The sequence below is a fragment of the Cydia pomonella genome, chromosome 5, assembly GCF_033807575.1.
Source record: "Cydia pomonella isolate Wapato2018A chromosome 5, ilCydPomo1, whole genome shotgun sequence".
Taxonomy (NCBI): domain Eukaryota; kingdom Metazoa; phylum Arthropoda; class Insecta; order Lepidoptera; family Tortricidae; genus Cydia; species Cydia pomonella.
In genome coordinates this window covers 2,476,570-2,497,887 of record NC_084707.1, presented here as the reverse complement: position 1 = coordinate 2,497,887, position 21,318 = coordinate 2,476,570, and the positions used below count along the sequence as shown (strand labels likewise).

General features: G+C 38.9%; 2 protein-coding genes and 1 long non-coding RNA gene across 3 annotated transcripts in view; 2 read left to right on the top strand and 1 right to left on the bottom strand.

Moving 5' to 3' along the window:
- LOC133518436 (uncharacterized) overlaps positions 1–21,318 on the top strand; it is a 107,971-nt gene that overhangs the window by 41,038 nt on the left and 45,615 nt on the right. The window lies entirely within an intron of this gene.
- On the bottom strand, positions 618–8,671 carry LOC133518423 (pre-mRNA-splicing factor CWC22 homolog). The gene is made up of 5 exons (XM_061852108.1): positions 7,497–8,671; positions 5,540–6,194; positions 4,108–4,246; positions 3,791–3,881; positions 618–1,797 (listed from the first exon to the last, which is right to left on the bottom strand). Exons 1-5 carry the CDS (start codon positions 8,533–8,535, stop codon positions 833–835), a joined length of 2,889 nt encoding a protein of 962 aa, XP_061708092.1. The 5' UTR covers positions 8,536–8,671; the 3' UTR covers positions 618–832.
- On the top strand, positions 9,230–20,432 carry LOC133518426 (enhancer of mRNA-decapping protein 4-like). The gene is made up of 8 exons (XM_061852110.1): positions 9,230–9,416; positions 11,632–11,752; positions 12,783–12,891; positions 13,046–13,211; positions 15,483–15,630; positions 16,828–16,996; positions 17,418–17,629; positions 20,116–20,432. The coding sequence occupies exons 1-8, from the start codon at positions 9,245–9,247 to the stop codon at positions 20,291–20,293; spliced, it is 1,275 nt and encodes a 424-aa protein (XP_061708094.1). The 5' UTR covers positions 9,230–9,244; the 3' UTR covers positions 20,294–20,432.

Here is a 21,318-nt window from a genome sequence, read left to right as displayed (position 1 = left end):
CAAAATCGTTTCTTATCTCTTGTACACTTATACAAGGTGCCCACGAGGAAACCGAGAGATTTTAACCACGCATTTCTGAGGCCAAAAGAACGAATTTTTTTATAAGGCATAGGTCAATTTCACAAAAAAATTTTTTTACCTTTTTTCATTTTTTGTAAACGTTATTTGTTAACTGTAACTCAAAAAGAATTTGAACTTTTTTGCAAAGTGTCACTTTTTGACATCTATCAATGAGGATATTTGGAGTTGGACCAAAGAGAATAAACATTAAAACAAAAACATTAAAGAGCATATAATCACTACGTTATTTGGACTAGGTCCCATAGTGGCAACATCGCCATGTTTTTTTTGTAAGTGGCTTTAACTCTGAAATTAGGCGAATACCAAAAAGTTTATAGGAATAGGAAATTTTAGTCTTTAAATATGATTAGGAATATAGTCTTAAAATCTCTCGCAATGCTCACGGGCAGTTTATGTGGATAGATAATATTTTTGCATATTTTGTAAACGCAGTGTACAGATATGCATCCTTTCGGAAACGGGCCCCAGAGCTCATAGGCCTCTCGATGTAAAGCATCATATTTAGACAGACAAGGAAGTAATAATAAGAAAACAAATATGTTCACATTCATTTAATTTATAACTTATTTAACAAATGGAATTACTCCTAAGTCTTTACATATCGGATATTTTACACTTCATCATGTTCCAAAAGAATTTTTGTAGTACTACTTTTATAGTAGTTGAATTGCGATTAAGGTCGTTCCCTCACTTAGTTGTACACGCTTCCGAGTGAAAAAGCGGCCGTTGTGTTGTTTAGAGCACAATTCTACTAGCGCTTCCTCCTATCTTTAGATCTTCTTTCCTCCCTCGGATCTACTTTGTAACTGTCCCAGTACCCAGTAGGAGCCTCTCTTCTTATACTGCTTGCTCTTCTTATATCCCAGCCATCTTCTTTCCCATGTTTAGAACTCCTCTCATTTTCAGATTCAGAACTACTTTCTTTCCTTCTATCCTTTTTCCGATCACTTTCAATATTCTCCTTTTCAGATTTCTTTTTACTTTTCTTTTTACCTCGCTTGTCTTCGCTCGAATCTCGGCGTTTTCTTTCTTTATTTTTGATCCTGTCATCTTCGGAATCGCTATCACTTTCATCTCTATTGTTCCGTATTTCTTTACTGCTTTTATCTTTTTCACTTCTTTTGCTTCTGTTTTCCCTGTGCCTGTCTCTGTCATCTTCGCTATCATCACGATCTTTTCCTCTATCGTCTCTCCGTCGCCGGTCGTCGCTGTCTCTTTTCCTTTCTCTAGTATCATCTTTATCCCGCCCGTCTCTATTCTTTCTAGAATCATCCCTAGAGTCATCTCTACGTCGGTCTTCAATTCCGCTATCTCTGCCGCTTTTCGAATCATCTCTTCGTCGCCCTTCGTTCCTTACATCTTCCTGGTGTCTTCTGGAGTCCTCGTAACCGCTATCCCTGTCACTTCTATAGTCGTCTCTGCGTCTGTCATCGTTTCTTCCGTCTTGTCTTCTAGAATCATCTTGACCTCTTTCTCTTCGGCTATCGCCGTTTCTCCTGTCCCGCCTCGGCGGGTCCTGCGGGCGGGCGAACCCGTCGTCGTGCCGACGAGGCCCCGCGCCGCGTCCCGCGCCGGGCCCGTGCTGGTCGTAGAACCCGTCGTGCCCCCAGCGCTCCACAGGTTTGTCCTTCTCTTTTTCTGGACTCTTGGCTTTGTCTTTACTTTTGTCTTTCTTGGATTTCTTGCGCTTATCTTTTTTGCTCTCTTCTTCGGAATCTGCAATGAGAATTATGATATTATCCTTACTAATATGTATTATAAATTCTATACTAACCCTGTGTGTCTGTCTGTTACCTCTTTACACTTAAACCGCTTAACCGATTTGGATGAAACTTGGCATGGAGATAGTTTGAGGCCCAGGGAAGCAAGGCTCGGAAACCGGTTAAATTTTCAAACCGTTATCATGTTCTTGTCGCAAAACCTCTTAATTTCGGTTTTGTTCGTTAAACCGTTATTTTTAAACAGGTTTTAATGAGATAATTTCCATAAAGTTCATTTCAGAATAACCGGTTTAGAACAATAAAACCGGTTTCTTCCTATGTCATTGATTACCAAGGCCGGCCGTCTCGTCACTCGTCAATTAAACCGGTTTATTTAGGTTACAATAAAGTTCTTAAAACTTTTTTTATGATAGAGAAGGCAAACAAGCAGACGGACCTCCTGATTGTAAGCGATTACCGCCGCTCGTGGACAACTGCAACACCAGAGGGGTTTTAAGTGCATTGCCGGCCTGTAAGATGGAAGTACGCTCTTTTCTTGAAGGTACGAAGGTCGTATCGATCCGGCAATACACAGGCGACAGTTCATTTCACAGTTTAGCTGTGCAAGGCAGAAAGTTCCTGGAGAAACGCACAGTTGAGAACTGCCAACCATCTAAGTGGTGAGAATGGAAATGTTGTGGCGTAGGGCGATCACGTTCTTATGAAACTTCGGAGTAAAACCGGTATTTTTAAAACCGGTTCCGAGCCTTACAGGGAAGGACATAAAATATCCTATGTCCTTCCCTGTAAGGAATAGAGTTAGCCCGTAACTGTTTCTACCGCTTGAAGGTCCCCTACAATTTTCGCAAGTTCCTAGCGTCGATCTAAGAATAAGATAAGACTTTGTGAAGCCCTCATACTATTGTTTAACCACCTAATGGCCTTGTCCCCTGGAACGGTCGCGTCGTCTCCTTCAAAGAGTGCAATAAGCCTGCGCTGGATTTTCTTTTAAAATTCCGCCACGCACTCATGTTACATTATTGTTACATCAAATTCATCTCGCTACGATCTTCTACATTTTTGTGTCGAGTAATGTTCGACGTCATAATTGTCATAAATCTTAAAATCCCTAAATACCTTCACAAAAAGCTCGCTAACTCGTCGTCAACCCACGAGTCAGAGCAAATCGTGCTTTGGTGTTAGCCATTCCACTTCATAAAACGCGATCTTTTCGCGGAAGTTTCAAGTACCAAGCTACAGAGTGCTGGAATAATATCCCGCCACCAATACGAAGAATCAAATTTAAACCGTATTTTAGACAAAAACTCTTTACATATTTAACTGTGGTCTTAAAAAACTTTAATGTATTACTTAATGATGATTTAAACATTCTAAATATAAATTCCTCACACAATAATTAAAATCACCTTAATAATATTTATATAATGAATGATATAAAGCTATATCTAACCATCGCAATTTGACCTTTCGAAATAAAATAAATTTGAAGAATCGTACGTGTTTCATTTGCTCTATTATTAAATTTGAGTGACAATAACGGCCTTCTATCTACCTAGCAGTCTAAATCGTCATGTAGTTCATGCTGTGCAGCATCTTTAGCGTCACTACTCTTTTAGGTACTGGCAGAATACCAGCGCTGCAGGTTTATGCTGAGCCAGCACCTGTTCTTTGCACCATCACAAGGCTTGACCCATTTTCATACTTTGTTATTTTTGTGTACTTTAGGAATTTAAGACAATGCATGTTTGTACCAATTATTTTTGCATGTTTCTATTTTTTTCTTTATTTATAATTATGTTTTAAACTAATAATGTCGGCCATTAGAGCCATGTAATAATGAGAAGAATAAAGTTTTATCTATCTAGCTCAAGCTAGTTCGTAATAATTCTAATCTTACTGGCTCACCGATGTGAATGACGGCAATTTTTTTCAAGAAATGCCCTATTACGGTGGTGGTTATTCTAGCACCTATGATAAAGTGGACTCACCGCTGGAGCTGGAAGACTCGCTGGACGAGGAGCTGGAGTCGCTGCTGGACGAGCTGGACACCTGGATCTGCGTGATCGGCGGCGGCACGTTCTGAACAAAAAGGTTTTTTTTTAATGAGTATGTATTTGTTTATCTCTCTTATTTAAACTGTTCTGAGAGAAGGATTTCAGTACAAAATAAATCGAAATAAAAACTCACAAATAAGATTATGGAAAAGCCGTTACGTAAATTGTATTATTGTGTAAGCATTTCAAAAGGTATGCTATTTCGTATTGCATTACCTATGCTCATATCTGATACAAAATTGACTACAGACCTTGGGCATTTGCTTGAGATGGTCCCGGAGCTCATCCGTGAGCCCCCCGAGCCCGATGCTGGTGAAGAAGTTGATGGAGAAGCGCGTGTTCTTGGGGTTGTCGCGCGGGAACACCCCGCCGAATGCCTCCTGCAGCGTCCTGCAACACACAGACCTCATCACTACTGGGACCACCACATACATACCTATCTCAAATGTGATCAAGAGACTAATTTAAGATTAATCTAAATGATGTCATTTTATTATCGATAGGATACACAGAGCGAGCACAAAACGGCCAGTGTAGACGTGCCTCGGCCGAGGCGGCGCGCTCAGGCGAGGAAAACGCGCACCCGAGGCATGTCTACACTGGCCGTTTTGTGTGCGAGGAAATTTCCTCGCGCGTATGCTCGCTCTGTGTGGACCCGCCTAATTATCATTCGCCCATGTGCCTCGCTTGCGCTAACATTTACGAACAAGTAAGTAAGTAATAGTACATTACGATACAAGTGCGAAAAATAGGAAATTCGAAACGAGTGGCGATAAATTAAAACACGATCGAAGGGAGTGTTTTAAATCGACACGAGTTGCGAATTACCTATTCGCACATGTATCGTACAACGTTTTACAGTACATATGGCCCTTTAAATGTTCGACACAGTAACGTAATATGCTACTTCTCGCACTAGTGCTATAAAGTAGCCCCATATGTACTGTAAATATACTTTATTGCACCAACAATTATAACAATTACAAGTTCGAGTGAAATGCACGCGTAAAATAATAACAAAGTGACATCATTTAAATACTTATCAAAATGTACGTTCGAATTGACTATTGCTTTTGATGAGTGATTAATGTGCTCTTATTCATAAACGTGTACTAAAGGTACGATACCGCTAATAATCGTTTGTCTCTTTCCGACGTATTGGTATGATGGAAAGGGACAAACGGTTATTAGCGGCGTCGTAACTTTAGTACACGTTTATGAATAAGGGGGTAAGTGTTTTTATGTAAGTTCTAATATAGGGTGTAACTTATTCTAGTTCTACTAACAAAAATATGGATCACCTGGTCTGAATGAAACAAATTTTATTTATTTTATTTTTATATCCTCAGGAAGCCTGACACCCAGGTCTATCCAAAGTGGCCGTGACCTGGACGATGCCCGGAAAACGGAAACATGGTCGCCCTAAATTTAATTTGCGTCATTCCGTGGAGCAAGAATTGGATGTAATCCCCATTACACAAATGGGGGAGGGTGGGAGGTTACCAAAGCTGCCCAGGGGCAGAGTCAGGAATAAAATGGATCAAGCCCTACAGCCCAGCAAGGGGTAACAGGATGAAAAGAAGATTACAATAACTTGAGGCACAAGAGGTGGTAGCATGCTTATCATAAAAAATGTTGCTTTACTGAAAAAAGCATGCTAGCACCCCATGAACCAGAACTTACGGATCCTTCAACCGATCATTCAGTTTCTTCAGCCCCATGTACTCCGCCAACTCCTGGAACAGGATCTTGATGTAAATGCGGCTTGAGCTTGTTGTGTCTTCTTCGTTGAGTTTTACACACTCCATGACCTCCCAGCTTATGGAATCAGTGAACAGCAGATGTGCAAAGAACTTGCTGACGTTCCTTAATCGATTTGTGTCTAATCGGTGAGCTGTGCTATATGATTCTTTGAAGATTTCCTCAAACGGACCAATGTACATTCTGTTAATATTGCAGAAGCGTTGTGCGAGTAATCCATAGAACTTCTCATATGTTCTCTGCTCTGCACAACAGTCCAGGAACATATGGCAGAGTTCTACTTCCTGTCCTGGTTTCAATTGCATCTTCATCAGCTTATGTGCACATTCCTCAAAGTCCAAACTTGAATTAATGGTCAAGTATATGGTCCTTCTTAATGCTACTAAGTTTGTCTCTGTATTGTCAATGATGGTTACTTCCTTCTGTTCCCCGTCTTCTTCCTCGTCATCAGACTCTTCGCTGCCACTTTCTCCTGAGCCATCTTCCCCTGACTCCGCATCAGATCCTAGGATCTCTTTGCTTAGTGTCTTGTATTTCTCCTCATTTTCTTCATACTTATCATCATGTTTGAAGACGTCTGAAATAGTTAATGGGTAAAATTAGAAAGTAAATTTTATGTGTAGATGTGTGTAATAAGCAAATTAATTAGGTACCATATATGTATAAACATATTGGTTTTTTAAACTATAAACTTGTGTGTGCAAATGCTATTTATCTCTATCTAGACAAATGATAAGGCAGCCTATAATAGAATTGTGCAGGTAATTAAAGTAGTAAAAATATAATCTCTAAATAAAACAATAATTCACTACCTCACTAAACTACTTTTACAGGTACAATATATTTTCATGTTACCCTCTTATAAATATCCCTTTATCTTATAAAACCACCCTATTATAAAATACTTCCCTGGTGAATTCCAGTTTTAACACAAGCCTATAGATGCTGAACTTATATATATACAGTGAAATCTCAATAATCGGCACTTCGATAGTCAGGTACAACAGTAATCCCAGTGAGTGGCTCTAAAATAAGGGTGCAAGTAATCATTCTGTCCAAATTTACTATGTGCGCTTACATTATCACTCTTTAATATATTTATAAATGCCAAAAATCAAAATTGCAGTACAATTTTCTTTGAATTTAGAATATTAGTATGGGCTTGTGCACAAATCACGTGAGGTTTTTTTGGCTATGTATGTGATAGATATTTTTTCTTACTTTCGTTCACTGTGAAAAAATACATGTGAGGTCTCCTTATATATCCCCTCCCCCAACGTGATCTGTCGTGATTTTTTCGTGACCCCCTCCCCCCCTTACCGACCCTCGCGTGATTTGTGCACAAGCCCTATAGTGTATTGCTTTGACATACTAAAAACACATCAATATAATAAGCAGATTAGCTCTAACTTGCAGTTATCCAGCTCTCTTATGTCAGCATTAGTGCTGGATTAGTGAGATTGCACTGAACATAATAAACACTAAAATATTGCAGGTCCAAGTCTTAATATCAAAAATATACTATAATGTAATTATCTAAATTAATGAAAAACTATTAGAATATATATATAGGTTTGAATGTACCTTAACTAATATTATTTATTAGGTGTTTCCTCTTTCTCTAGCAGTTTCCATCTGATTTTGTCTAGTCCTACGCTTTGCCATTCTTTGCCTGTCTACTTTACTAATATATTATGTATTAATTATTAGGTTAATACTTACCAAGACACAAAAAATGGAATAATTTGGAAGAGGCCTATACCTCTTAAGAGGATTTGGTGTAATTTTATGTTAGATTTAAAATCCTAGATTAAGTTGTAAATATTCTATATATTTTTTTGTTACCCAGAAATAAAAAAGTTTTTTTTTTTTTACTTACTCAGTATATCCTGAGGGTCAGTGGCATCATCCAACATTAGCAAGTGTGTAAACTGCTCCTCCTCCGGCACCAGCTCCAACTCCTCGATCAGCGCCGGGTGATCCTTGAACCCGTCCTTCCATACTTGGAACATCACTTCAATCATGTACTGCACGCGCTTGTCAAGCTGACCTTCATGCAAAATGTTACGCAACATTTCAAACACGGTATTCACACCCTTTGACGACACCTCACTCAACTTCTGACCACATTCCTTCAGGAATGCTATTGCTACCTCAACAGAATCATCTGTAGGAGTCTCTACAAGTAGAGTTAACAATTCTAAAGCAATAATCTCATGTGCAACTCGTTGATTCACTAAATGTGCAATAAATGAGGCTGATGATATGCATGTAGGCTTGTCATTCCGTTTGAAACCCCTTTTAAATTGGATGACTAACCTTTTGAGTAATAATTCTCCAATGTTTGGAAAGCGAGAGTTCACTGCGGCTACCAATGCTGCATAAACATTTGTGAATGTTGGTGACGCCGCTTGGGCTTGTATGACTGAACGGCACAAGAGACCGCGTCCTCGGACTATGTTCTCCTTCAATAATTCCTTGATAATAATTCCTATATTGCCCACGTTAATTTTATTAATATGACCATGTATAGACTTCTTCAGGGCTTCCCATGCAAGCCTCTGGTACGCCATGGACGACTTGTCCGTGATCTGCGCCTGCATCATCCGCAGCCGCGCTGGTGGTATGTAAGCACCACCAGTTCTCGTGTTCAGCATGTCTATATCTTTGGCTTTCCTTTCGGGAACATCTTTTTTAATCTCCGGTTCTTTGGGTTCCTCGCGGTTGCGGTCATCTCTTTCACGCTTGACGGCTGGTGATTGTGATCTGGAATGCCTCCGCTTTCGATATGAATCTCTATCTTGGTCTTTATCCTGGGAAGGAGACCTAGAACGAGCTCTTTTAGACTTCTTTTCCTTACGACTATCATCTTCACGATGCTTACCTTTCTTGCGTTTACGGTTTTCTTCCGCGTCCATATTAAAGAAAATTAACAATCACAGTAATTAAAAATGGTAAATATATTTTTATTTTATACAAAAATAGGAATCTAAACCAAGTCGCAGATTCCAAGAGAGAGTCCCGTGGCCATTTTGTATTTTGACATCTACGTTTTTTTTAAAACGTTGTTTTGTTTTGTCTATGATCATTGTGTGTCTGGATGCTTGTATATAGCGCATATGAAATATTAAGTAAAGGCTTCTACAGACGTTGCAGCATATAACATGCGCAATAATACAACAATATTATACTACTCATCAGTATTTCGCAATAATACACAAGTAGGAGCAATGAAAATCGCATAGGTTTTGGATGGAACAGCCGTTCATATCTAAATTTTTCAATTTTAATACCCTTTTTTTACTTAAGCCATTTGCTCGTTAATGGGCTTCTGCACAAGTCATGCGAGGTTTTTTCGGATACTTTTTGACAAGGGGAAAAGTTGTTGTTTAACGGTTAAAGTGTGGGATTAAACTTTAACCCCTTTTACTAATATATTCAGACCCTCGCTTCAGCATGAGTGCAAATGGTGGTTTTGAATAGTGGAGTCTTGAGGGCTTTGAGAGTTTCAAGCAAAATCACGTATCACTAGCAATAAAGTCCATTCCAACCAACTTCTTACTTCAACTATTTAGTTTTGTAACAACAGAAAGAGGGTACTTAGACAAAACTTAAATCAATTGCAAAATGGCCAACGCCGTTCCGTCGAAGAAAATGAAGCGCTCGAAATCTTTAGATTCTTTGGTAGAAAATGTTTATAAAAATAGTGAGTGGAATGAGAATTATACTGGCGACGACAGTGGTGTGCAGTCTCATGATGGCTTTTTGAGTTTGGAGAGGAAAGTTGACAAATTGAATGGTGAGTAAATTTGGATGAATTGTCTATATATTAATAATCACTAATATTCAGTCTAAGTATTTGGTACTAGCTTGAATACTAGAAGTAATCGTAAAAAAATTTCAAGCCGGTGTTTACAACCCATTGTGTTGGAATAAAAAAAAAAACCGGTCATGAGCGAGTTCGTCTTACTCGCGCATCGAGGGTTCCGTACACACTTTGAATTATCTCGTGTAACTTAAGGGCGAAAGACTTTTGAATAGAAGTACCTATAGTATTGTTGTGTACAGCGCCATCTATCGGCAAATTGTCTAACTTATTTGCGCGATGTAATGCACGTATGTTGGTTTTTCGAGAACAATTCTCTATCATGTGAACCGATACCAAAAATTGATGTTTTATTTGAAAATAAAATAAATAAAAAATAAAATTTTATTTATTCGTTAGCATACATGCTTTTTACAATAACAGGGTAGATGTCTCTTTTTAAGTATTCAGAGATACTTGTGATAAGAGACACCGCTCTTCCGCAGTAAAGTATCTTAACTAACAAAGGTGATACAGATTAACTTAAAATACAGAAAATGCTATATTACTACATGATGAGTTGAGTAGAAAATAGAGAAGAAAATTAATAAACTTACAGGGTAAAGATACCAGGTTTCCAGTTCACTTAAGAGGGGAGTAGGGGGAGGGGTGTGTGTATGGCTATGGAGAGTTCCCTTAAGTGGGGAGTAGGGAGAGGGGTGAGTGTGTGTGTGCGTGTGCGTGTATGTGTGCGTGTGTGAGTGTGCATGTGCGTGTGCGTGTGTGTGTGTGTGCATGAGCGTGTGTGTGTCTGTGAGTACGCCCGCGTGTCCGTGTGTATGGGAGAGTATCTGAAATGTCTATAGGTAAATAATATTATCTATGATAGCAAATAGTGATAGCAAATACGTGTATTTATGTAATCTCATAGAAATTTCAGGTGTAATAAACACACGTAAAGTTGGTTAAATTGCAAACTGAAATAGAAAAGGTTTTTTGTTAATTAAAAAAAAAAGTTACCAAGATAGAGGTCTGATTATATTTTTCCTGTAAATTTTATAGTACCTAATATTAATATTATGTTAAAAATTGTAATGTTGTATAATTTTTAGTCGGTAAACTTCGGAGATAAGGGTGGGAGGGGTACCGGTATTTTTTTTACACATTTTCCTTTATAATTAATGTTTTGTTCTCTATGAAAAAAAATGCTTTGGAATGTACAATTTGAGCTCTTTCAAATAATACCCCACTTTAGTCACCAGACTTTAAAATTTTGCCCCCTCTTTATATTGGGCATTTTCCATTTTGATGTGTCTGGGTTAGTGTTTTTCATAATTATTCCATATTTCAAATCGATAGCATAAGTGGTTCTCGAGATATTTACCGATGTGACAGACAGACAGACGGACGGCCGGACACAGTCGCACCATAAGGGTTCCTTTTGTACCTTTTTGGTTCGGAACCCTAAAACTCACATTTATACCTAAATACAACAGATATAACAGGATCGGTCGATTGAGTTCGGTGCTTCCACTTATACAGAATGTTTATTTAGACCGACCCCGAAAACGCGAGAAAAAAATTGTCTGTTTCATACATTTTGGCTTGACAGTTTCTATAAAATAAAATAAAAATGCCTCTTTTTAAGTATAAAATTACCTGTGTCAAGAGACACCGCTCCTCCATTGTGATGTACAGGATCGTAAATGGAAGAGTAAATTTTTTTTCGTGATTTCGGGATTGGTCCCACAGTAAAAGATGCTCAATATGACCTATATATTCAGAATGTTTATTTAGTCACCTGCAATAATTTACAAAGTGAATGTATATGCCATACTGAGATTACTGAGCAACTTTTACTAATTATGGGACCGACCCCGAAATCGCGAGAAAAAATTTGTCTGTTTCATACATTTTGGCTTCACAGTTTCTATGGAAGAGTAAATTTTTTTTCGCGATTTCGGGATTGGTCCCATAGTAAAAGATGCTCAGTATGACCTTTATATTCAGCCCGTAAATTATTGCAGGTGGCTTAATAAACATTCTGTATAGTATTTTTTAAGCCCAGATTGGGCCAGATTGGGGACTATAGTCCAAGCCGTCTCTCCCATGAAAGGAGGCCTCTGTGCCCAGCAGTGGGATGTATATAGGCTGAATTACTATAAAATTATTATTATCTTATTTATTTAACATGGGCTACCTTCGGCAGAAATCTGCGCGGAGCAGGCCCGACTGCTGGCCGACCTGACGGAGCAGGTCCGCGTCCGGAACGCTGGCGACGAACTGGGCGCTGTGCTGGCCGAGCTGCTGGACAAACTTGCCGAAGACGGGTACGTGAGTTTACTTGCCGTATGTGAAAATGTTCGTGAGCTCGCGCGAAATATAGTCGAGATGAAGCGAAATTACTTATGAATTTGCGGGTGCAAAGACGCCATTGACGCCGTAATGTAGGTATATATGGCTTTTCCATTAGAGAAGGGTCCTTAAGCTCCATGTGCATAAGGACCCTTCTCTGATGGAAAGCCACATATTTATCTAGCTAAAATATGCGTTACCGCTTGAAAATAATTAAATGTTTAGTTAGGGACCCTCCGGTAGTTGAGATCTATTCACAGCCCTGAAATGAACATTGCCAGGTTGCCAGAGCTCAACGAGGGGAGGGAGGGGTGTTAGGGTCGGCAACGCGCATGTAACTCCTCTGGAGTTGCAGGCGTATATAGGCTACGGAGACTGCTTACCATCAGGCGGGCCGTATCCTTGTTTGCCACCGACGTAGTATAAAAAAAAAAAACATTCCTTTGATTAAAATTCATGGTCTCCGGTAAAGACCATACATTTATGGCATGTCTATACACGCTGTTTATTAGGCACCTGCAACAATTTACGGGGTGAATATATATATATCATACTGAGCAACTTTTACTATGGGACCAACCCCGAAATCGCGAAAAAAAATTTACTCTTCCATAGAAACTGTGAAGCCATAATTTATGAAAAAGACAATTTTTTTTTCGCGATTTCGGGGTCAGCCCATAGTAAAAGTTGCTCAGTATGGCATATACATTCACTCAGTAAATTATTGCAGGTGACTAAATAAACATTCTGAATATATAGGTCATATTGAGCATCTTTTACTATGGGACCAACCCCGAAATCGCAAAAAAAATCACACGCTCTTACCGCTAGGCCACCAGCGCTATTACCTTGACATTTTCTATGGGAGAGTATTTTTTTTTTCTCGCGATTTCGGGATTAGTTCCATAGTAAAAGTTGCTAAATATCACCTACATATTCATCCTGTATACTGTTTGGTGAATCGGGTTCGTTTAAAAATTACACCTATGTTGTATTTATATATAGGGAAAAGAATGGACAGAGCGGTGCGAGGAGTCTACTGAGCGCCATTGAAGCCCGACCTAGCCTGGAGCGCCGCGTCGGGACTGCGCTGACGGACTTACTGCAGAGCGAGGTAATGACAAATCACAATATGGACGAATTCGCAATGACGAAATGCAATACGAATCACGAAATGGATGTCATCATATTATGAACGAACTGCGTGGTAGGCTAGGAGTGTTTATTGAATTATTTTTTTTATATTTCTATTGTATTTTGTATTATAGGACTTGAAGCAGCGCATAGTGTTGTCAACAACTGCGTCTATTAACGAGCTTATAAGGAATTTATTCAGCATTGAAGTGTCGACGCTGTACGTGCCGATCATGGAGCGCGCGCATCAGCAGCTGCTCAAGCATGTCACCATGATGGTCGCCGTTGCGTTTGCTGACCGTAAGTGTTATACCAGATAGAGTCAGCATGCTTGTATTGCGGTCTCTTATAAGGAACTTATTCAGTATTTAAAGCTCGTCGGTCGGAGTAAGTACGTGCCGGTAATGGAGCGCGCGCATCGGCAGCTGCTCAAACATGTCACCAAGATGGTCGCCAGTGCGTTTGCCGACCGTAAGTGTTATGCCAGACAGTGAGAACATGCTGTTTGTATTACTGCCTCTTATAAGGAACTTATTCAGCATTGAAGTGTCGCCGGTGTACGTGTCGGTAATAGAGCGCGCACATATCGGCAGCTGCTCAAACATGTCACCAAGATGGTCGCCACTGCGTTTGCTGACCGTAAGTGTCATGCCAGATAGAGACAGCAATCTTGTATTGCTGTCTCTTTTAAGTAACTTATTCAGTGTCAATAGGGTTGTTTCCAATTTTTTGAAACGCTTGTATTACGTTCTATATTAACTAAAAGTTGCCCTAAATTTCAACTTTTATACTAAAAACGGCTTTAAATATGTTAAATTAACAAAATATATTTTGACGGATGCTTTCGCGCCCAAAACGCTCTTTGAAAATTGTGTGACGTCACAGTTTACGGTTTGACACATAACTACATACACACGTAGAAGACACGAGCTGTCAACTGACATTTGTTGTTTATCGCCTAACTGTCAACAGTGTCAATCCGAGAGTTGTGACGTCATCAGAATCTTCAAAGACGTTTCGAGTTTGGTCACGTACCGAGTGCCAAAACATATTTTAAATTCAATATTTACAAAAATATGGTCATTACAGGTCCCCTAAAAGTAGTTTAACATGTTCTTATAATCCAAAAGAATTTATTGGGATACAATTCTGCCCTAAGATTCGTAGATGGAAACAACCCTATTATGTCATCTGTCCCATCACTAAATATCTCAGGAACCATTTAAGCTATAGAATGGAAATTTGGAATAGTTATGAACAACGCTAACCCTTGGGGGGTATTATTTAATAGAGTTCAAATTGCAAATTCCAAAAATAAATTGATTTATGAAGGAAAATGTGAAAATAATACCCCCCCCCCCCCCTCTTATCTTCGAAGTTTACCGAAAAAAATTATGACATTTTTACATAATATTAACATTACTATAAACTTTACACGAATAATACAATCAGACCTTCTATATTGATAACTGTTTTTTTAATTAACAAAAAACATTTCCGAATTCAATTTGTAATTTAACCAACTTTACTGTGTTTTTACGCTTGGAATTTCTATGAGATTACATTAAAGGCATTTTTTCAAATAAAATAACAATTTTCGGAATCGGTTCACATGAGAGAATTGTCATCGAAAAACCAACATACGTGCACTACATGGCGCAAATTAGTTGGACAATTTGCCGATAGATGGCGCTGTGCACAAATATCGGACAATTATTATAGGTATTTCTGATGAAGTCTTTCGCGTGATAGATAATTCGAAGTTTGTACGGAACCCTCGGTGCGCGAGTAAATCGAACTCGCACTTGACCGGTTTTTTATGATGTGAACCGATTTCAACAATTTTTGTTTCATTTGTAGAACATGGTTTTAATGTAATCTCATAGAAATTTCAAGTATAAAAAACACCCGCAGAAGAGGTTAAATTGCAAAAAAATTTAAAAAATGTTTTTGATAATAAAAAAAATGTTATCACAATAGAGGTGTGATTATATTTTTCCTATAATATTTATGATAATATGAATGATATATAAAAAAAATATAGTCCTTTTTTTTCCACTATGAAAAAAATTGTTTTGGAATGTACAATTTGAACTTTTTCAAATGATATCCCACAGTCCCACTGGACCTAGTTATATAGGGCATTTTCTATACTTAATAAAAAAAAACCTAATAATACAATATATCTGCGTTAGCGTTGTATATATAACTATTCCAAATTACAACTCGATAGCTCAAGTAGTTCTCAAGATATTTGGCAAAGCAAGACAGATGGACGGACAGAGTCGCACTATAACTACCATAAGGGTTCGTTTTGCTCCATTTTGATCCGGAACCCTAAAAACCGTAAAATTAGCATAATGTAAGTATTATCCTGCCAGACAGACTGACATGCTGCTTGTAGTACCGCGCCACCGCCGCTACCGCCCGAATGGCATAGATGGCGCTATGTAAACACAGCATGAAAAATTGCAATTTGGTTACCTGCCTCTCCTCAAGTTTGGACTTTTAACCGTCGTGATACACCCATTGTAGATATAATTACCTGCCTTTACTGCTTACTGTTTATAGTGGAAGAGAATACCGCATGCAACGCCGAAGCATTGCGGCAGACATCACAGTCCTTACAAACAGCACTGCAGAGACACGAGAGCTTGTTGAAGCAAGCTTGCGACGGCAGCAGTCGGCTTGTTGATGCTGTGACTAGTACTACCGAGAAGTAAGCTTTGTATTACGTTTTATTATGATGCAAACCTCCTGTTGGCTGATCATCATGACAGTCATAATCCTTATAAGAAGCCCTGCAGAGACGCGAGAGCTTGTTGAAGCATGCTTGCGATGGCAGTCGGCGGTTAGTGGATGCTGTTACTAGCACTTCGGAGAAGTAAGATTTCTATTATGTTTTATTACGATGCAAACCTCCTGTTGGTTGATCATCATGACAGTCATAATCCTTATAAGAAGCCCTGCAGAGACACGATAGTTTGTTGAAGCATGCTTGCGATGGCAGTCGGCGGTTGGTGGATGCTGTCACTAGTACTTCGGAGAAGTAAGATTTCTATTACGTTTTATTACGATGCAAAAGTCCTGTTGGCTGATCATTATGACAGTCATAATCCTTACAAGAAGCCCTGCAGATACGCGAGAGCTTGTTGAAGCAAGCTTGCGATGGCAGTCGGCGGTTGGTGGATGCTGTTACTAGTACTTCGGAGAAGTAAGATTTATATTATGTTTTATTACGATGCAAATCTCCTGTTGGCTGATCATCATGACAGTCATAATCCTTATAAGAAGCCCTGCAGAGACACGAGAGTTTGTTGAAGCATGCTTGCGATGGCAGTCTGCGGTTGGTGGATGCTGTCACTAGTACTTCGGAGAAGTAAGATTTCTATTATGTTTTATTACGATGCAAAAGTCCTGTTGGCTGATCATCATGACAGTCATAATCCTTATAAGAAGCCCTGCAGAGACACGAGAGTTTGTTGAAGCATGCTTGCGATGGCAGTCGGCGGTTGGGGGATGCTGTTACTAGTACTACCGAGAAGTAAGATTTATAATTGTTTTTGATTTTCTCACCATCGCATCGCATTCGCCCTTTCATCTATTACAGACGATTAATAGGGTAACGCCGGAGAGACACATGATGAGAAGTTTGTCTCTGAACACTGTGTTATCAAATACGGTGCAGAGTTATCAGCTTTCTGACTTTTAAGTATTTAGTTTTAAAAATTATTGAAAATGCCACCTTATATATAGAGGCTATTTACATTTGATTCGTGTTTGTTCAATTTTTATACAATTATTAGTGTTTAGTGCGCGTTCACTAAACACTAATAATTGTATAAACCGGGCCAATGTGTGGCGGATGAATCTTTCTATATACCCCGTCTAGTCTTAAACTCTGTTTATTTCTTAGGGTCATCGAGCGAGAGCTAAAACAGTGGCGCCATGAGGTCTCCAATGCCGCACCGCAAATGTCGGAGTGTGACTCAGGCCGAGCTGAATCCCCAGACCCGCTCCCTGATGCTAGCTCTGAACTACCTGAACTTAACGAACATGCTGGCCTGTCTCCTGTCGATCGCATGGTAAGCCTAGATACTATTTGTGTTAGGAACTGTTTGACATGATGCCTGCTGCTTTTTATCACCACATCGCTCTTCGTTGGATGCGGAGGGGCATTTACTCACTGCTTTTATAGAGCAAAGATTCCTTTCGTGAACGCTCCTCCTACGGAATGCATTTCTGTTGAAGTTTTCTCAGGGAACTTTATACAGCATGGGATTGTCCAAGAAAGGAATGTGAGTATAGGTTTTTGAAGGCAGGCCACTTGCTTAAAATATACCTGGAGTCACTTGCGTGCGTACGCTTCAACAACCGATTACATTTAAACAAAGGTCACGTTTTATAAAAGTCCTGTAACCTGTAAAATCTGCTTGCTCCTCCTTCTGACAGCTGGCTGCCTGTTGTTCGACACTGACAGCAAAAGAGTTATTACTTTCGTTCTAGATGTATACAGCGGAAGTATCAATGCTGATCCGCTCTGGCGACGTGAATGGCGCGTTCTCCCGCGCGCTGCTGGCGGCGGACCTGGCGGTGGTGGTGTCGGCGTGCCGCGCGGTGCCGGTGGCGGCGCGGCCGGCGCTGGCGCAGCCGGTGCTGCTGAGCCTGCTGCAGCAGCTGGCTACTGACTTGTTGCTGGATACGCCGCTCAAGTGCAGGTAATAGTAGTAGTTAGTATTTGCCCCTTAAACTCTTAAACCCCTTGACTGCCAAAAGCATCAACTGACACGTGCGGCTACATCCCAATATCAACTAAATTGACAAAGTGCCACAGTAAGCTGGTAAGTGTTATAGGTACTTTAGACCTTACCTGGGTTTGAAGCCAGGACCGTCGGCTTTAAAGGGTTACTAACCCGCTAGACCATACAGGTAAATGAGATCAGACTGTGCCAGATTTAGATACTTTGATGTCCTAAGCATTTCTGGACCAAAATGCCTCCTCTCTTCGAGGTCATTCATTGGATTAAATCAATTCCCTAGGTATTCATTAGAATGACGTTGACGACCAATCTTGCCCCGGAACTCTGTGCTCTAGCTGCGATCGATTCCACGATCAATCTACTCCTACTTACAATTATCTATTATCTTTCTGGGCTATTACTGACTGTCTGAAAATGACTGGATCATTTTACGGACCGGAGGTATGGCGAATTTGAAATAATTAGTAAGAGCTGATGTTATTAGTTCAACGGATATTTATCATGGTTCTAGTATAAAATATCGTTGTACCTATGTTTAAACAAAGAACTAATTATCATTTGTTTACTTATTGTGTCTGTTGTATTTGTTATTTGTTTCTAGCAAATTAAGACAAATATCACATGCGCCGAATATTTGTAGATTTATTTAGCTTTCCATGGATACATTTTATATGATGCCGATTTTTACTAATTTAAGGCAAAAATGTCGTTAATGCTTGCAATTTTTTATTTATTTATTGAATAAACAAAATAAGTTACAGTCTAGAATTTAATACAACACCCATCGTAGGCAAAACCTTGAGGAGGTTTGTGCCGATGGGGAGTTCAGAAAAAAAAACAATATATTAATATCTTATATCTAATAAGAAAACATTGTAGGATTCTTAGTATAAGTAGCTTGTATCGTCCGTATAAAAATAACTAGAGTTAATTTAAATAAAATAAAAACCGGCCAAGAGCATGTCGGGCCACGCTCAGTGTAGGGTTCCGTAGTTACTCTTCCGTCACAATAAACTAAACTGGAGCTTAAAGTATAGTAAATTGTTAACCAAGGGATGAAACGGTACCTTTCACCCGAGTTAAACAAATAGGCAAATTTGCATAATCAGTACCTAATTAAAGTAAGTTTTTTTACTATGGAGGGAAAACTTTTTGCGATAACTCAAAAACAGCTAAACTGATCATGTCCGCTATAGTTTTCATTTAATGTCTTTCTTAAGCTCTACTTCCACGATTTTTTTCATATTTTTTGGACCTATGGTTCAAAAGTTAGAGGGGGGGGGACACAATTTTTTTTTCTTTCGGAGCGATTATCTCCGAATATATTCACTTTATCAAAAAATGTTTCTTGAAAACCCCTATTAGTTTTGAAAGACCTTTCCAACGATACCCCACACTCTAGGGTTGAAGCGAAAAAAAAAAAATCACCCCCACTTTACGTGTAGGGGAGGTACCCTAAAAAAAAATATTTTTTTAGATTTTATTGTACGACTTTGTCGGTTTTATTGATTTATATATCCATGCCAAATTTCAGCTTTCTAACACTAACGACCACGGAGCAAAGCCTCGGACAGACAGACAGACAGACAGACAGACGGACATGGCGAAACTATAAGGGTTCCTAGTTGACTACGGAACCCTAAAAACACGTTTTTCTTCTTTTTACCCACTTTTGTTTCGGGGTAGAATGTTTGTAGCATTATTATTAGGCATAGAGTCAGACCAAGCTAAGATGGCAGCGATTTTGATAAGCCCAGACGGGGCACGCGTCATTTTAAACGTCAAACTTCTATGAAATTAATACGTTTGCTTGCTCCGTCTGGGTTATCAAAATCACTTCTGTAAATATCTTAATAGAATAGGGTTGTTTCCATCTACAAATCTCAGGGCAGAATAGTATTCCAATAAATTCTTATGGACTATATGAACATGTTAAACTACCTTTAGTGGACCTCTAATGTGCATATTTTTGTAAATATTGAATTTAAAATATCTAAATATACCTACATTTAAATTTATTTTTTATATATTTATATTTTTGCGCAACCGTATCTTTCTTGGGCTAGGTATTATAAATTCATGGCAAAGATGACAAGCAACACTCACTAATTACCGCCACAATTCCATAGCCATAATGAACCATATTACTTCTGTAATAAGGTTGATTTTTGTCTAATTATTTTTTAGTAATGAGTGAGTTTGTTTGTCACCTAACTATATTAGGTATATTGATTAGTTGATTACAATACATGTTAACGACGTTAGTGCTCTTGCGGATTTTTTTATATATTTATTTATTTAAACTTAATTGCACAATACATCAAGAGTACAAATGGCGGACTTAATGCCTAAAGGCATTCTCTACCAGTCAACCATGAGCGCGGATCTTATATTCTTAGACGTACTTCTTGATGTAGGTATTGACTGTGAAATGCTTGTTGCAGTTATTTGGAGTACGCCTTGATAAACCTGAACCCCGCGGATCCCGCGACGCGGGTGCACTTGCCCCTCGTAGTGGGTGAGCTTCGTCGCTACCTTACCGCCTTCCTCCATAAGTACCCCCACCATCTACAGGCGCACAGAATAGCCGGCATTATTGATACTGCACAAAAACTTCTCTGATCCGAAATGTTGCCTGTTGAAATTATGTTTTATTTTTATTTTTTGTATTTTATTGATAATTAGTATTAAGGCTTGGTAGTTGTAATATGCATTTTTTTTTTCTTTTAATTTTAATAAATATTAAAGTTATGAAAGAGAATATGTTTTATTATTTTTACTCAAACCCACTTTGTCAGTAGAAAAAAGCGCGTTACTTAAGAGGTCTCGATCTCGTAAGGCGTTATTCATTTATTACGTAAGACGATTTTCGCCACTTTTTGACCCCCTCCCCGCCCCCCTATGTAAGAAAAAATAAGAAGAGCCTCTCCTCCCTATATTACCCAAGTAGCATTTTACTCCATTTAAGAGTACACATTTAGTTCCCAGGTGTACTTGAAGCATTATTACAGTTCACTCGTGATGTATAAGCTGCATTATTGCTATTAATAACACCTATACCTGTCTAAGGGACTTATAGGAGGGTAGAGTTATACTTTTATACGACTGTTGGTGTTATAATACTCTAACAACTATCCTTTAGTCAGCCGTCTGACTAAGAGCATTATAGGAGGGTAGAGATACGGCAACCGCTGTTTAACAGCCTACTTGTACGATGTTGTAGAGCTAGCATTTTAATAGAACACACATGGTCATTTATAAAGCCAAAAGCTGTTATGTTTACTTGTTTGAGACTGTTATACAGCTAGTAGCTGTAGTAGGACTTGTTTGTGATCATTAAAATAACCTTTTTTTACTAGCTGTACAGAAGTGTTTAAATGGTTCGCATGTGCACTGTAGGCTGTTAAAAGGATTATATGTGTTGTCCATTAACATCAATAGCAGTTTATTTGTCCACAAGTACTACTCTAATTTGCTGTAAGCTGAAAATGAATGTGAATGTGATATTCTATTACACTTATCCCACAAGCTGTGTGTTTATATTACGTCGCGTGCAAAAATTTCTGAAAATGAATAACAAACCTTGGAAAATAAGAGCGAGAACCGGTGGAAGAAGAAAGGATCTCTAAAATTTCAGTATATTGAAA

Bases quoted from the DNA above. Each gene is read 5' to 3' on its own strand.
- LOC133518426 (XM_061852110.1), top strand. From the start codon at position 9,245: ATGGCCAACGCCGTTCCGTCGAAGAAAATGAAGCGCTCGAAATCTTTA. The intron at 15,631-16,827 runs GTAAGCTTTGTA...TTTATTTCTTAG, and splicing joins GTGACTAGTACTACCGAGAA to GGTCATCGAGCGAGAGCTAA. The intron at 17,630-20,115 runs GTAATAGTAGTA...TGCTTGTTGCAG, and splicing joins GATACGCCGCTCAAGTGCAG to TTATTTGGAGTACGCCTTGA.
- LOC133518423 (XM_061852108.1), bottom strand. From the start codon at position 8,535: ATGGACGCGGAAGAAAACCGTAAACGCAAGAAAGGTAAGCATCGTGAA. The intron at 6,195-7,496 runs GTAAGTAAAAAA...TAACTATTTCAG, and splicing joins TGACCCTCAGGATATACTGA to ACGTCTTCAAACATGATGAT. The intron at 1,798-3,790 runs GTGAGTCCACTT...TTCTCATTGCAG, and splicing joins CGAGTCTTCCAGCTCCAGCG to ATTCCGAAGAAGAGAGCAAA.